A 17,646-nucleotide genomic window follows, 5' to 3' on the forward strand; every position below is an offset into this window, starting at 1 on the left:
ATATCAGTTGTTGTCTTTCAGTTGTTTCTTGTACTGTGTAATTAAATGTCTTGTATCTGTCAGTATTCCGCTCTACGCCTCGCTTTCCTTGTCGCTATAATTGCCGGCCCATGCGTGAGTCCAGTACCTTTAGGAGGCTTCCGGGCAAAACGCAGCACAGGATAGCCCAAAAAAACGAAATGACAAATGTGACAAAATATCTGGTATCACAAGTATGTCAGGAATAACGCATCTATTAGGATGTAAAATCAGTAATCAACACGTGCTTTCACGTGTTGATGATAAATTGCCATAGAAATAATTGTGATCATCAATTTAAGTTCATTTTTTGCCTTCTATATAAAAAATCAGGTCGACGTTAAACTTTCCTCAACCCAACTGATAGGAACTCACCTAATTTACATTCTCCTTACTTTGATATTTCTAATACTCCTCTTAAATCTAAATGGAAACACATGATTGTGGAATCTCAATTTGACAAAAACTGTGATCAGGCGATTATATAATGATTGCGACAGCTCTGATTCCCACAAATATCTGTTCCACAAGTTGACCCAATCAGACCGAAAATAATCTGAGAATATAGCTTAATGCCGCGCCACAGAACTCAGGAGTCGGAGATCCGGCTCCTGGCGGAGGCCAAGCGCTGCCGTGCGACGCTGCAGTCACTGCAGTCGCAGGTGGAGGGCGCCGAGGAGCAGGTGGCCCAGGCGGAGCCCAACACCGAGGTCGGCCGGCTGAGACAACAGCTCCTCCAGGCCTACAACGACTTCAAGGTGGCCGAGGACCGCAAGTCCACCATGGGCTTCCAAATCGAGTGGTGAGGAAGTGTATGCACACACACACACACACACACACACACACACACACACACACACACACACACATACACGTACAGCGTCTACGCACACAGACATGATTTGAGGGTCATGGACCAAGAGAGTGTCTACTGAAATCATTTAACAACCGGGAAAGAGCCTACACACATTAAAATATACACACACACACACACACACACACACACACACACATACACACACGCAGTGATTCCCACTACCAGTGAATATGAGGTCAACAAACTGTCGAGAAGAATTTAGCCTGCGCTGGTTCCAGCGAAGACTCTTTGGTGACACATTGTCTAAATGCTGATCTTAGGCTCTTATTGCGCTGCCAAAAGTGTTTTTGGGGAAAGTGCATGATATGAATACAATATCCATGTGTGTTTCTTTGTTGAACGTGTTATTCCTTATTCTCTCTGTTTTCCTCTCTCTCTCTCTCTCTCTCTCTCTCTCTCTCTCTCTCTCTCTCTCTCTCTCTCTCTCTCTCTCGCTCTCTCTCTCTCTCTCTCGTTTCTCTCTCCACCATTTTTCCGTGTGTTGTCATCGTGTTCACCCCCGGTCCTCTCTGTTTCCCTCCTCGCTCAACACACTCACCCTCCCGTCCAAAAGGTCAGACACATCCAAAAATATTGAGAGGAGCAACCTCGCTGCAATCGCTTTCAATATCTCTCTCTCTCTCTCTCTCTCTCTCTCCGTCTCTCAGCAGGATTTCAAACAACAGAGCTGATACAATGCTCTGTTATAGAGGGAAATGTGACCTTTTGCACTGTGGTGTTTGGTTCATTCCTTGGTGGGGTGATTTAAATGGGGGATTTTTTTCTCTCTTCTTGTCCTATTTTTCTTGTGTGGTTTATTTTTATATATATATATATATATATATATATAGTATTACTATATCATTATTACTAATATGTACTTATGTATTGCTTTGTCAATAGAATTTTCTTCCAGTTCTTGGTGCTTGTGCCACTGGAATCAGTAGATACCCCATGTGTTAAATAAAGGCGTTTTAAAAACACAAACTCTGTCTGTATTGCTCTCTCTCTCTCTCTCCCTCCCTCGGTTTCTCTCTCTCTGCCTCCCCTTCTCCCTGTTTGCTTTCCTCTCTCACTCTATCTGCACCCCCCTCTGTCTCTGTCTCCCTCTTTCTTTCGCTACCCCTCTCGCCCTCTCTCTCTCTCTCTCTCCCTCTCTCTCTTTCCCTCTCTCTCTCGCCCTCTCTATCTCGTTCTCTCTCCTTCTCCCTCTCCCCTTCGCTTCATACAGACACTTTTCTAAAAGGCCATAAGAAGGTCATTGGAACATTGCTAAGCAACCTGATAACACTCAGGAATGAAAAATGGTTTGTTTATCCATAACTGCACCGGCTGTTTATTGGTCAGCGGCGCCGTCTCCGGGCACAGAGTCAGTTTGCCGGAAAGCGAGCAAGAGGAAGAAAGAGAAACCCACAAATGTGCGCTTGCACATCTCATGTACCTGGCACCTGAGTAACCTCTTAAGCCTCCCAGCAGCCTTATCTCCTGTGAATTACTTTTGACGTAGCGTTGTCTCAGCACCGCGGAGCTGCTCGCAGCCCATCAACTTGCCACCCCATTGCCGGCGATATGATCTGTAGACGACGGCGATTTTTATGCAGAGCACACATAAGCGGAGCTGAGAGTTTTTGGGCCTTTGCGGTAATTGAAATATTAAATGAAAGCCACTTACGGAGCGCTCTCTGAGGATGCCGTAATAGACAGGGCTGTCTCCCGTCGTATAGAAGACCATGAGTGTGCATATTCGTGACAGTTAGCTTTTGGCGAGGTTCACACTCCCCGCCCTCTCCGCTGCCCCCGCCCTTTCTCTCTCTTCGGTTCTGTATTTTGCCTTTAATTCGAAAGCCTCTCAATCCCCTCAAAATCTGATCCGTGCATTTGGATACATTGTCATTCTCTTGTTTATCTTGCCCTCCCACTCCACCTCCTCTCCTTTCCATCCATCCATCCCCTCAATCCCTCAAGCTCCTCTGGTCTCCCAAGTCTCATCGTTCCCTTTATCTGTTCTTTCCCCTTTCTTTTTCCCTTTCTTCCATTCGCTCCCTTCTTTCATCTCGGGGCCGTCGGGCTACTGAGCCAGCACCCTGCATATGACGGGCAGATGTCACGATGCAAATATGCCTTTAACAGAGTTTCCTCCTTCATCTTTAGCCAAACAGATACATAGGAATTCAGCACTTTTCCCAGTTTGTATTTTTCATCATTGAAGTAGTTATCCATGCGTGCACAATATATCTGCTCGCATAAGGTCTCCTCCTTGTGGAAGAACCCCACTCGAAAACAACGGAACTGCAGCAAGTTTTGGAGATTTTGGATTATGCGTGCGGGCTTATTACTGTTTAATACATACACACTCTAGGTTGCATTGTCTATGTATGAGAATGTTTTATTTTTTATTTTTGGAATATCGGGCTGGGTTTCAATGCACCATCTGTCAGGAATGTAATATCAGAGCTTACTGGTTACGGTGGAGAGACTTTGATGCCCCCAGCTCCGACCAGCCGAGCAAACTCTCCGACTTTCACTTAATAGCCTGACATTTGGGGAGAGTGGTCTATTGGATATGGTCACAAGCAACTTTCCTTTCCTGCCCCTGCAGGCCTGATTTTCCTACCCACCACCTATATGGTCACTGCCTCCCGTTCCTTGTGTGTATATATATATATATATATATATATATATATATATATATATATATATATATATATGTATATGTTTTTGTGAAACACTCCAGAAGCAAATTCTTAGAATCATTTGCGTTTATGCTGACTCTTGCGGATTGATATTTTTTGAGAAAATGCTCTCAGTTTCCGCCCCTGTGATGCTTTCCCGTCTTTCTGTACTGCAAAGTGAAAACCCTGCATTTCTGCCGATCATCATTTTCTCCATTTTCTTTTCAGTGTTTGTTTGTTCAGTATTTGTTGATTTTCCATCGGAGATGTTTCTTTTTCTTTTCTTTGCCATGTTTTCATTCGCGTGTATTTTCACCTCTCCCATCTGACCTCATCTCTTCTCCGCAGTCTTTCTCAAGAGAAGCGGTGTTTGGAGAAGGAGTACAAGGCACAGTTCAAACCTCTGGTAAGTTGTACTGTATCATGGGAGGAAGGCCGTAATACAGCAACGGTCACAACTGTCGAGAAAGTGGGTTTGTTAATTGAATATTTTTTTTACCACTTTAACATCATCATTGGAAATGTAACAATCCAAGACACATAAGAACGGCTCGTTTCATTGAGGAGAACCAGTAACTCATTCTCCATTCCAGCTTTCAAAGTACCGAAACATTTACATTTTCTCTGTCATTTTCGGCTGCAGAGTGTTTTGTTTGTTCTGTAATCACTGAAGAGTCCCCGCCAAATTCTGAGTTGTATGGGATTCACGCTCACATCGTTACTAAAGCAACGCGGCCTCGCAGCGTTTCGTGGTTCCGGCACTCGCTCTAATGCCACCCCGAAGGGCGCCTCGGAGAGCAGACGTAAACAGTCTTTTCGTCACAACCGGATACATAACCATGCATGCTTACACATCTCATTACTGTGTCTCATCACCAAATTCACATGTGCTGATGAAGCTTTGGATGATATATACACATCTTGATGTGATCCGGGAATAAACAACAAATACCAATGACGTTGAATTATAAACAGTCAGTTTCCCTGCAGTTTATTACCTTCACACTTCAGGATTTGCAAACAACAGTTTTTGTGCCGTTGTCCTTTTGAAGAATCTATGACTCACGCGGAGAATTAAAAAAAATTCTTTGTACTGCTTTGTTATGGCCACATGATGCTGAATGTTGCAACTCCGCTTGACTCAACAACTGACGAAGAATTTCCCTCCTTCCCGTGGCTTTTAATGCGATCGAAACATGTGAATGACGCTCGGCAGAAAGACTCTCCACGTGTCTAACATTCACCCTGTGGTCCATGTCCATCAGGAGACGGAGAGCAGAGAGAAGAGCCTGAGCGAACAGTGTGAGGAGCTGAGGAGGGAGGTGGAGCACGGACACCTGGAAGTCAGGTGTTCACTTTAAATCCATAAGCAGTAGTGGTACTAGTGGCAGTGGTTGTAGTACTAGTGGTAGTAGTATTGTGGCCATCTATCACACTGGTCGCGCCTCCGTGATTCTCAACCGGTCCCGGTGAATCAACGAGTGCCTTCTCGAGATATGGTAGTGGAACCCAGATGCAGACAAGAAACAAGCATGGAGGTAGGACGAACCAGCAACAAGACACATTAAGCGAAGGGGATGAATACACAAGGGGGTGATTACGCATGGGCGACAGCTGGACGAGACAGGAACCAGGAAGACAGGAGGGAGACATCCGCAGGAACAAAGACGAACTGCAGGCGAGGGAGAGGGATGAGAAACGAACAGTTTCAGACGCTGGTAGCGGCCCCTGGAACGATAACCTGATTAATTAATTATTTTTTGAAAATGTATCTAAGTTTCTTTCGCTTGTCTCCTTAGTAGGGTCGTTTTTGGCAGCCCTCCTCCATGGAGAATTGCAGCCGCATTAGCAACCCATCCCTGCTGTACCCATAATTAGAGGGAGAGAAAAAAAAAACCTTCCCCCGCATTTAGATGCCATGGTGGTACTACTCTCCCCCCCTCCACACCCACTTGGCGGAAACGCCTGAATCCATGTTTTCATTTTCATTCATGGCCAGTTACTGTGGCTAATAAATATGATTCACCACAACTGCTTGCTCCCACTGTTATAGTACCGCGCTCTCCCCACCAGTTCAATCCAATTCGGATCCACTGCTTTCGCATTCACATGTGTCTTCTGCATGCGATGCACTACCGCCAAAGCAATCATGTACAATTAATCAACGAATTGTAAGAGCGATGAATAATTTCCATCTGCCCCCGGTTCTGCCGTTGGTGTGTGCACCTCTCACTTATTCTCCTCTTGTGAAGGAGACTGACGGAGGCTTTGGAAACCCACAAGATGCAACAGAAAGCGCTGGAGGTCAACAATGAAATCATAGAGAAAAAACAGGTGTGTGTGTGTGTGTGTGTGTGTGGGTGTGGGTGTGTGTGTGGGTGTCCATTTATATTAAAGATAGCCTTGTTCACTGTAGATTTTCAGAAATATTATCAAATGAAACTAAAAAAACACTTGAAACGAAACCCAAAATCAGAAATATCAAGGTTTATCATCGCCGTTTCCATGGGATCAGCTTTTAAGTTAAATAAAGAATAAATGTGGGTCTATTGGCAATGTGAAAAAACTTCTCTCTCCCCTCTTTTGAGACTATTTTACCATGTTTGGGTCTATAAACAACTAATCACTACTCCAAGAGAGGGAGATTCACCACGGGTGGGACAATTAAACATGGAACCAAACAACATGCACACGGAAAAACATGATCATAGAAACAAACAACAACATGTACTGTATATGGAAAAACAAAAACATCGGACGACAACATGTATCGAAAAAAACTGAGTTAAGGTCCAGGAAAACTGGAACAGCGATTGGGCACGTGGTCTCTTCCTGTCATAGTTATGGCAGTAAATGAGGAAGAAAAGGAGAGGAATGTAACAAGGAGGGTGCTGGGGTGCATTCAAAGCAGGTGTGTGTGTGTGTGTGTGTGTGTGTGTGTGTGTGTGTGTGTGTGTGTGTGTGTGTGTGTGTGTGTGTGTGTGTGTGTGTGTGTGTGTGTGTGTGTGGTATCCACCGATGAGTGTACAGAACTTGTCCCAATCGTTTCTGGTGTGTAAGGTCGGTATTATGTCGTGGCGCCTCCAAGCAGCGGAAAGGGCCCCAAAGCAACCCCCCCCCCCCGAGCCCCTCCCCCAAGTCGAACCCGATTCACTCGCACCCCTCCTGCCCCGCAGACCCTGGTCTGGTGAAGTGTTGTTCGGAGTAGGATTGGTGTGCGAGTGTATGTGTTCTAGGCTAATATGAGTGGGATTAAAATTTCAGGAAGTACGAGAAGCACGATTGCAAGATCGTAGCTGCCCGCCACATCTCCACCCACATAGCTCGCACCCCACCCGTCCCGCAAACCCTCGGCCTATTGTGTGGTGTACAGTATGTACTGAGTATGAGTTTTGGCACTGGGAGAGATAGGCGAAGCGCAACCAGATCACCGCAGGGGCTCAGCAGGCTGGGGACTGGCCACGCGGGCCCGACTGCGCCATAGCACGCCCACGTCCCATAAGCATGTCAACATACTCGGGCAACAGGATATCGCCTCCTATTTCCGTAGATTTCGCAAATGATTAATCACCAAACCAGTATGTTGACGATCGGGTGAGCTTGAGGCGTTTTATCCCTCACTAAATATTTTCTAAACTTCACTTCGTGTAACAGAATCATAGCTATTTTAAATTATTTTCATGTATTTGAGATAGAAATATGTTTAAATCTATTAATTATGAGTCCTATGGATTGATATTTTATCATGCAAAAAATAACAAACATGAAGAGCTCGCCCATCCCTATTTACTGCGTTTGTCTATTTGAGTATGCACATGCGAGTGTACTTACTTTTGTTTGCGTGTCTGTCTTCTCTGTCTGTCTGTGTTCTTTCCAGGCTGAGTTGGCCAAACTTCAAATTGTACCTGAGAAGCTATTAAGGCAGTTTGACAGATTCAGCCTTAGAAAGGCGTAAGTACTGTATGTTCGACCCTTTTTTGAAGCGGCTGACGTTCTCTGTCTAATTAAGAATAAATAAATAATGCATCCAAACATTCCACCACACCACACATTCCTTTCGGTTTCATTGATTTCAACACAGAACAACGCGTAGGATTTAATATTTCACCCTGAAGAAGACCATTGAGTGCTGCTGCCTACACCGCACAGTGAATGTCTGCTGTCTTGTGAAACTGCATTGTAAAACTATGTCAGGCGTATTTACTGTACCAAAACTTGAAATGACTCCACCCATTGCAGCGAAACCAAGGGATTATGATCCCTTGCCTGTGGTTTGTTTTGGTACTTTCCGCACTGAGGATCGAAAGTTCCTCCACGTTCAGCCACATAAGCCAAAAAAAAAAAGGCACTGCAGCCGATGTGTGAGCCCGACCTAATCAGGTCTTACTTCTAGGTATTGGAAATTCATGTTGTGACTAATATCAAGTAGCTAAGCTTTTATATTTTAGTCGATAACCACTACATGTTGATGCAGTACTGAAAGCCGATACTGGGTTATGGCCGATCTCATTGGTTTATGGCCTCCCGATAGCTTCTTGACTTGGCTGAATTGTTGCTCAATGAAGGTTTTCAATCTTGCAATAATCATACTCTCTCTGTAAAACTCATGCCATAGCATGTGCTGTTCCTTAGGCTGTAACTACATTCTTCGCCACATTTGTCACTTCCTTTCGGTCGTTTTTGCTGTGAGAATGTTCAGTCGCCACAACAAAAAAATACTCTCAGTTCCCTTGACTCGGAGGTCGCGAGGCAACGCGATCTGATGTGAGATTGTTTAAAAAATAAGACATCTCATCTAGGTGAACACCACCCCGACTGGAGTCTGTAGCCCGTAAAATCATGTATCTGCAGTGGGTAATAAAACTAATATTCATCGTCTCAGACCCACCTTCTCCATTCTTTGTAATTGTCTCTCTGCCACCCAAGTGTGCTGGTGGCACATTTTGTACTTATTCGCGCTCTGTATGAGTATCCCGTTGCCTCAATTAGCTTTTATTCTTGGATGGTCAATACACACTTTTTCATATTCAATTGTGAATTTCATCAAAAGTCTAATTGAGCCTCAATTGTACCTCAATTCTCAGGTTTTTTGCAATAATAACTACTACCATACTAAGTACAGCCCTGATCCTTTATTCTTATAGAACGGTGAAGACCATTGCTTGAGATAACAAGAAAATAGTAATTGATAAATAATCAATTTTTCTCCATTAAAGACTTTATAACATGTGACTATGTGTGAAAAGGAAATCAAGTCACTTTTCTTATGATATAAGTAATATTTCATATGGCTCTTGGTATCAACTGTTTGCATCAGGAGTGTTCCCTGACGCCTGTATCCTGTTTGAACCTGGTACTGGATGAATACTCAACACCAGCATTGGCCTCAGTTCATTCACAATGCTTTTTGTTGATCATTTAAAAATGCATGCCTTGAACTCGTGGCGGACAGTTTTACCGTATGAACTGTGCAACCGAGGCCAGACTGAGAAAACACGCGGTCGAAACCTTTTTTTAAAACAAGCGCTGCGTGCCCAAACTGCAGGAAGAACAAAAACCCTGAATCCAAATGTCAGTGCTCTGCTGCATTTCTTATTCAAAGGTTCCTCCTGAAGCAGTGTTTTTCCACAGTGAGTGTATCATGAAATCGAGCCGCGGTAGGAACCGTCATATATCACCGCCATTGTCTTCCTCATCAAATTTTCCTATCTCCGTGTTGCTTTTAATGCGTCATTTGTAAGTCTGGAGTGCTAGGCCAGGCCCACGATCTCAGGCCCAGGCACCGATTCAAATGGCATCAAAACCAGTGCTGTCTGTAACGATCCAGGTTTTATTTGTTTACTTTTTTTTTTCTGGAAATCTATTGTGTATTCATTGGTAATCGTTTTAATTATTCATTTCTACCCCCCCTGTGTAATGTTGAGGACTGCGTATTTTGCGGCTTCAAGTTCACGTCCAAGCGCACCGAGGGCGAAGCCTCAATTAAGGCTCAAAAAACCAAACAGTGCTACCGCCGGATGCTTTCAGTTTATTTCATAATGCGGCTTTGCCGGCAATGTTGCAACACACACTGTTCTGTGTCTGTGCCACATGGGCCGCGAGCATTCGCAGGATTTGAAATTCATAAAGCTGAGTAGTTTCTGATGAGTGGCTTCAACCTTGCTTCAGTCAGGCTGTTTAATATGTAGAAGATGGATGCACATTTGGTGCACTGTTAAAAGTTTAACGTGAAGGTGTCAGAGGGGGATACTCTCTGCCACTTTGCCTCCCCCCGTCTCCTGGTCCACTCTTAGCTGTCTTTCTCTCTTTCTTACTTTCCCTGCTATTGCTTTCTCCAAGCCATGAACCACTAATGATATCGGTACCGGGAATCGTCTACTGTAGATAACAGGCTTAAGGGAAAAGTCATTTTTGTATTTCCTAAGCCTTAGTTTTTGATAATTGGCGGTCAACCCGAGTGATTGACGTCAGAAACTTTTACATTTTTACTGAATTAAGGGAATAGCTTCAGCCGCCTGCCACACACCGGGGCAATCACAACCAAGTTCTTCGGTGGGGCGAATTGGCCCCATTGAGGGGAAAGCTTGCAAAGGCATTTTTAGAAAGAAGAAAGAACAGTGACTTCTTTGATATCTTTCTGACACAAAGAATCATCTTGAATCATCATATTAATACTGTCCAGTAACAGTGAATGATGCGATCATACAGTATACTTAACAGGGACCTATTATTCTTTTCCTTTCATATATATCATTTTACAATGTCGGATGTTCATATCAGACGTGGCCAAAGTCTCAAATAATGAGGTAAATTAATGACAGTCTACACTATGAACAAAACGCTGAGGGTTCTGAACGCTCTGTTTTCAAAGGTTTTTTTCTACTCTCTGCACGAGCTGACATCAGCTCGTCATGGATTTCTTAAAAATGGTCATCCGCTCTGACCGATCCGCTGTGCCTTTCTCTAAACAAAACCACTAAAGATTGTGTTTTTATTGTAGATGTATTTATTTATTTTGTATTATTTAATTTTCCCACATTTACACGAAACACTAAAATCCCCCGCGTGCGAGAGTTCCGGTGCGGTGTCAGAGCATGGCAAGCACAGTCAGAACTGACTTTTAAATGAGGCCTTGTAGCTACTGTACCGATATGAGTGAAGATTCAGATACTGGTTTGCTTATTTCTCGCCTCAAATGTGTTCAGAAACAGATTTTGGTGGACTGATAAGGTGAAATCAGTGAAAGTTATGGAGTAAATAGAACGAAACCTGGAAGCCATGCTCGAACGCTATTAGCTCACAGAACCCGGAATTTATGCTCAAACTCCATTGGATCACAGAACTAGGGGCCGCGGGAGGGTGGCTCCTCCCATTTGAATAGAGCATCAGGAACACAATGGATTTAGAGGTATGTTGGAATGGCTCTAATGCATAATCAGAGTGGTATTTTCAGCGAAAAAAAAATCAAAAACATGTTTCGGGGACCTCGGAGACCATATATTAACTTGTGTTAAAAGGAGCATAATAGGTCGACTTAAAAGTTAAGTCTTGAAAATCGGCATCTGTAGCAAAATAAAGGGATTGGTCTTTTTGGTCATTCCCTTTTCGTCAGAGAGGCAGAGAAGAAGGCTGCGGCCCTGGACAAGGAGATCTCCGAGAGGAGGGAGCAGCTGAGCAAGGCCGGACGGCGGAACCGAGCCCTGGAGGAGGAGATCACGGCCGAGAGGAAGGAGGAGCGGCGGCGCAGGGCCGAGGTGGAGGCCTCCGAGAGGGAACACAGGGCCCTGCTGAAAGAGCACGAGAGCACCAAGGAGGCGCACCTCGCCCTCGCGGGAGAGAGGTAGGGGCCGAGCCATGTCAGCGAGAGGGGCGAAATCTGAATTGGTGAACGAGATGGTTGTTAATGGGCGGAAACTCTCAAATAAACTGGTGCTGCTTCGCACGTATTCCTAATCCACTGTGTGCGCGGAGCAGGGGGTTGCTGGAGACGAGGCTGACGGATGCAGAGACCGACGGCAAGCTCGCGAACGAGAGATGTGTAGCACAGATCAGGATGAAAGACAGGTATCAAAAGGAAACAGCCATAACCTCTGAATGCACCCACGAAACATACATCCTCTCAAAATAAACAACCCACTGTAGCTTGACTGAAGTACATTCCCCTCCTCAGCGTGTAGACTCTTGGTATACATAATTCACGATCTAGTGGACTGTACTTCTAGACTGTATGGCCTCTAGGGTTGAAGATATTACTTCTTCCCGTTGACAGATAGACTGTCAATTTTATGGGGTTGTACTGAGACAATTGTATGCGTTGTGAGGCCATCGTTTCTGCATTCTAAAAGGTATGAAAAACTTTGCAAAACTTTGGCTTTCATCGAGCCTGACACACGCTGACCTAAATTCGGTTCACCTTGTGTTCCAAGCCGGTGAATTGTAGGAAGCGCAGCTATGTGAATATTGATCGCATGCATCAACACCAGACCTCTGCTGCTCCTCAGGCAGATGAAGGCCCTGAAAAGAATGGAGCACCTGCTTAAATTGGCCAATGGGCACCTGGAGCACGATCTGCCCCTCTACAATAACATCAAGACAGAGGTACAGAGGAAAAAAAACATCTTAAAATGTCTTAAAATTCTGTTTTCTAATATTATATATAAATATTTTTAAGTTCTGCTGCATCAGGGTCGACATTTCTGGTTATTAATTACCAGTGAACCTCATACTTGAGAGGCAATTTGTCCAAAAATCTGTCTTACATTTTATTGAAATGCATTTAGAAAATAAATGTAAAAATTATATTTAACGATCTGATACCTGCCCTCCGTTTCAATTCCCTGAAAGAAATGTACACTCTTGATTGAGATTACCATTTGCTTTTCACAAATATGGATGAATACATTATTCATATGTTGACTTAATATCACTGATTTAGCCCGCTTCTGTGCTGCTTCTCTTACAAACTTTTTGCGACGGAACACAAAAGTGGGACATGAGATAGGAAATGTGTCAGCACATATCACAAAGCCATAAAAAAAAAAAAATGTAAATAAAGGGAACTGGCTGTGGTGCATCAGTCATCATCATCCAAGCCACAGTTGGATGGAATTAATGGGTTTAATATTCAGCCACCACGTTGCGTTGTAAAACCTTCTCAAGTATTCCTCGGTTCAAGAACTAATAAATACCAGAGAAATGACGGTATTTAATACTTTATTACAAAGCTATCCAAGGGACATTTTATTTAAAAAAAAACACTTTTTTTAAAGTTTTTTTTACTTTGGAGAATTAAATTAAAATGACTCAAAACTCTAAAGGATGGCCGTCAGGCCTTTTTTTGTGGCGCATAGTTTTAAATTGACTATTTAACTGTTCCAGGATCTGCCCTTTATAAGACCCCTTAGGGAAGAACTGATAGATAGTATTCATTAACATGCAGTGTTGAATATTAATATTACAGCTTGACCGAGCACGTCGTCTGAATAAGTCTTCAAGTTTTGTGTCCCTGCACCAGATACCTGCTGTTTTGTCCATCACAAGTTCATCTGGTGAGGTCATCATCAAATTAAGGATCAGCAACTTCCAATAGGTTACTCAGGGGGTAATAATACTGGTTGCAGAGTGGAAAAGTCCCTGTTTGAATTCTCATCATTGCACAGTATGACATTGAATATCAATATCAATGACAATTTGAATTGAGTTGATGTCCATGAAGTTCTTATACCGTAGCTACTTGCCAAAGGAAAAAAGGGGCGTTCCTGTTTCTAGGATTGATCTGTTGATGGTATCTGTGACACGACCACTGCCATCCTATTATAAACACATGCAATTGAAAGCATTTGTTCGGTAATTCCATTAAATACAACAAATCTTAGATACGCTCAAGCAATAGAGAGCTTCCAATTCCTCTCAGCAACTCAGCATCGAGCTAATGTTCATTGCAGACCGGCGTTTTGGAATGGAACTACTTAGTCTGTTCATCCTGAATTAAGGACGACATTCCAGCTCAATCAGAATAGAATATGGGTCCAGTCCAAGGTCTGATTTACAACTATTCCCTCCACCCACAGCTGGAATGCCAGAGAGACGCTGCAGACAGCAGCTTGCAGAGAATGACAAAGTTCCAGAACGAGGTGGAGGCTCTCAAAGTCGACCTGGGAGAACAGGTGCGTGCGGTGTGTGCGTGCGTGCGTGTAGACAGTAATGCCTCTTTTAACTTTCCCATGTCAGCCTTTAGCCTGTTTCTCACCCAGGCACAGGAACTAGACGAGGAACCGTTTAGACCCCAAACCCTCTGAAAACTGGAACTGGAACCATAGCAGTCTGTGAACGGCTCCTCTGTTGCCTTCCCACCACAACCAGGGAGTGTGGGGATCAGGAGGAAGTGACGCAAAACGTGTGACTGGTTCAAGACTTTATGTCGGCGGTTGCTGTGTTTTGGGTTTCGGGCTTTCCATTTTCTTCATTTTGGTATTCGCAGTTGGTGTGCTTGACTACTTTCACAGATTGCGTTTGATTAATTGGCGTTGTTCAGAACTACTCCCCCGAAAGGTACCACTAAGGTTGCTGTATGTGGAACTTTTTTGGGACCAGGAGCAAGGCCTAGTTACGGGGAACTAAGTTCCTGGATCCTGAAATGGTTCCCGCGGTGGAAAAGGGGCTTTTGTTATGTGGCGGTTGGACCACACAGTGAGGGGCTCTGTCTGCCCACAGCTCCAATTAGCGGAGAAGGAGGAGCTGGAGGTGCAGCAGGAGGAGGTGCGGAGGCTGCAGAGGGAGTCGGATAGCCTCCGAGAGGAACTCCGCAACCTCGGCCGTCTGATGCAGATCAAAGCCGACGAGAGGGGCCAGAAACACCGTTTGCTGCTCAAGGCCGAGGTGGTCCTGCTAACACACGCGTGTGCGCGCTCACGCACACACACACACACACACACACACACACACACACACACACACACGCACAGAGAAACAAACAAAGGTGGTACACTGTAATTTTTTTTTCCTGCATTCCCCGTGTCATTGCACAGCAAATGAAGCAGCACATTGAACAGGAGCTGAGGGGGAAAGACTTCACCATCATGGATCTCAAGAAGCAATATGCTGTCCTGCAGCTGAGGTATGCGTGTGTGCGCGTGTGTGCGTGTGTTGTGTACAAGTGTCTTAAATGTGCATTTCCAGATCGGCTAAAGCAATACAACCCCGTTTAAGGTTAGAACTTATGAATTAGACAGACGTCATCTTCCTCCCTCCCACACTCTCTCTCTCTCTCTCTCTCCGCCCCTCTCTTGCGCTGGCCCTGAAATGGAAATGTCAACGACGACTCACAGAACACAGCGGCAAATAACGAAACACAACGACAAATTGCAAATCAAATTAACAAAAGAGAAAAGACACGCATATTTTTCCTGTAATTCCCCTACGCTAGTATCTTTGGTGTTCTCCTTCGTGTGGCCTCTGGCCACATGAACGATACTCTCATTCCTCTCAGGCTCTTACCGTGACTGACAGTACGTCCAATCAGCGACGACCCTCGTCGATAGGCACCTGCGTCTCGGTTTCTCCACCTCTCAGCACCTCTCACTTCAGCTGGATTCTCATTCACCAACTAATTTATTTTCTTTTTTTTCATTCTCATGAACCAACTAAGAAAGGGATTTATTTTTAACTGTTGTTTTGTGTGTTTCTCTCTTCTTCTTCTTCTTTCCCTCCCTCTCACTGCATCTCCCGTCTTCGCTTAGGATATCAAAGTATAGCAAGATGTACGACATCATCTGCGAGGAGCGAGACAAATATGTGGGTCTGAAACACAAGGCCACGGAGAGAATCAACGACATGGCGACGAAGATTTACAACCCGGACAAAGACGTTGAAATCCTCCACACTGCTGCGATCAGAAAGGATAGGTGTGTGTGTGTGTGTGTGTGTGTGTGTGTGTGTGTGTGTGTGTGTGTGTGTGTGTGTGTGTGTGTGTGTGTGTGTGTGTGTGTGTGTGTGTGTGTGTGTGTGTGTGTGTGTGCGTGCGTGTGTTTATTCGCATGCAAGCACTGTCTTGTATTTTATGTCTGCTGAGAAACCCCAAACTAAATTTCAATACTAGAATCAAACATTTCACACACTATGGCACGCTGGTTTAACTTTACTGAATAAAAAAACAATTCTTCAGATAGATTCCTACAGGGATTGTAGGCTTGTGAAACAGAACATTCTGCTGTAATTAATTTATTATAATTGATGATATAATTTCTAGTTTTACATCTTGTTTAACACTCACATCACTTAATTAATGGAACATTTTCATCATCTACAAGCATATCTGAGACATAAATCAAATTTGTGTGTGTGTGTGTGTGTGTGTGTGTGTGTGTGTGTGTGTGTGTGTGTGTGTGTGTGTGTGTGTGTGTGTGTGTGTGTGTGTGTGTGTGTGTGTTCCAGAGAACTGGCCAGGGCCCGACTCAAGCACTCGTACAGCAGCAAAATAAGTTTAGCTCTGCGCAACGAAATCTCCAAAGTAAGTTTACGATATATTGACATTTTATGCATAATGACAATGAAATGATAATTGCTACCAACCTTTCAGTGATCTGACTTGCATGACGAAAATATTTCACTGAACAAATTCGGTCTAATACAGAAAGTCAATATTTCATTTAATTTGTGATTATGGTGGTATTTCATTTAGCCCAAAAACGGTTGCATAACTTCCAGACAAAGTCTTCAAATGACAATTTTCAAACCAATTCCAAAAATCAAACAATACAAATAAATCGTATTGGAGAATCCATTTATTTTATTCTTAACCGAGCCTTATACCCTTTTCCCACTGCGCCAAAAACCCAGTAACACCTTTTATGTCTGTCATTTGTCATGAGTGGGAAAGGTAACATCCGGGTTTCAGTCCGGGTCAAACCAGCTCTGATGTAAACAGGACGCCCGGGTCGACGCACAAATTTGACCCCAATGGGACACGCTCTGAAGTTACGGACACTGACCTTAATAGTCAGGAATATCTGTGTATCGTTGGATCATATTTCATATCCGATTTAGAATCCAAAACTAAAATCAGAAGTTGATTAAGTTTTTTTCCGCATGTGGGACCATGAAATGTGGAGAGTACAGCGAAGAACCCCCCACGCTCACCACCCCAAGCCAGTCTCCAAACCGGGTCCCTCGCATATTTTAGCTGGTTTACCCGTGCTTAAAAAACCCGGATATACCCCCTAGTATTGGTGTAAAAACCGTATCATACATTATTATCTAACATTAATGTCAAATGAAGCTGCTGGACAATGAACAGAAAACATACACAGTGCAAAGCCAAACAGTCTTTGGCGCGTCCGCTCCCCGCCAGGCGTCCTGGAGGCTCCTGGAGATGGATCATCAGTTTGGGGAGAACGAGCTGGAGTTGGCCAAACTCTCTGACTTCATCAACAGCAGCGAGCAGACACTGCTGGACGTGACCAAGCAGCTGAATACAGCTTCGCAGACATGCAGCGACCTGTACGTCTGCCCGGTTTGGCGTGTGTGGCTGTGTGTGTGTGTGTGTGTGTGTGTGTGCGTGTGTGTGTGGGTGTGGGTGTGGGTGTGCGCACGGGGATGGGAGGGGGAACTGAGATGTTATCGTATTGATCGTATCAAAGGCGAAGAAATTATGCTCACGTTGAATAGACCCATAACTCCAGCACTCTAACATTTACCAAGGCTAAGTGCACTGTACTGGGAATCATACACAGTGATATACACATACACATGTTCAATTATAAATGACCCACAATGCACCTCGACATGTGTTGAAGAGTGAGGAAATATCGCAAAACTCAAAGCAATTCTACAGCAGGGAAAAGTGAAAAATTGGATTTTGACTTATTTCTGTACTGAACCTCAGTTTTTAGGCCTAGATTTTACTGGGGTGTGAATGAGCAGTAGGGAACAAAATGGAGCACTTTGGGACACTTCCTAACGCATTGACACCTTGATAGAGCCACTTTATTCCCTGAAATATTGTCAAATCAAAGGAACTTAAAGCCACTTTTCCACCTAGGTAAAAAATGAGGAACCATTTTGGTCCAACCACTGGACTCTGAAACAGGAAGCTTAGCAGTC

General features: G+C 44.1%; 1 protein-coding gene across 1 annotated transcript in view; it reads left to right on the forward strand.

Annotated features, from left to right (window-relative positions):
* Window positions 1-590: 590 nt before the first annotated feature.
* ccdc146 (coiled-coil domain containing 146) overlaps window positions 591-17,646 on the forward strand; it is a gene marked incomplete at both ends in the record, with an annotated part of 32,755 nt that continues 15,699 nt past the window's right edge. The window contains 13 exons of the mRNA XM_080022372.1: window positions 591-820; window positions 3,895-3,952; window positions 4,812-4,894; window positions 5,799-5,880; window positions 7,424-7,497; window positions 11,159-11,386; window positions 11,521-11,610; window positions 12,048-12,144; window positions 13,617-13,712; window positions 14,260-14,424; window positions 14,574-14,662; window positions 15,285-15,411; window positions 16,895-17,043. Coding sequence (XP_079878498.1) covers window positions 591-820; window positions 3,895-3,952; window positions 4,812-4,894; window positions 5,799-5,880; window positions 7,424-7,497; window positions 11,159-11,386; window positions 11,521-11,610; window positions 12,048-12,144; window positions 13,617-13,712; window positions 14,260-14,424; window positions 14,574-14,662; window positions 15,285-15,411; window positions 16,895-17,043 — 1,568 coding nt within the window. The remainder of the gene's footprint in view (window positions 821-3,894; window positions 3,953-4,811; window positions 4,895-5,798; window positions 5,881-7,423; window positions 7,498-11,158; window positions 11,387-11,520; window positions 11,611-12,047; window positions 12,145-13,616; window positions 13,713-14,259; window positions 14,425-14,573; window positions 14,663-15,284; window positions 15,412-16,894; window positions 17,044-17,646) is intronic.

Source organism: Zeus faber, assembly GCF_960531495.2.
Source record: "Zeus faber genome assembly, chromosome: 21".
NCBI lineage: Eukaryota > Metazoa > Chordata > Actinopteri > Zeiformes > Zeidae > Zeus > Zeus faber.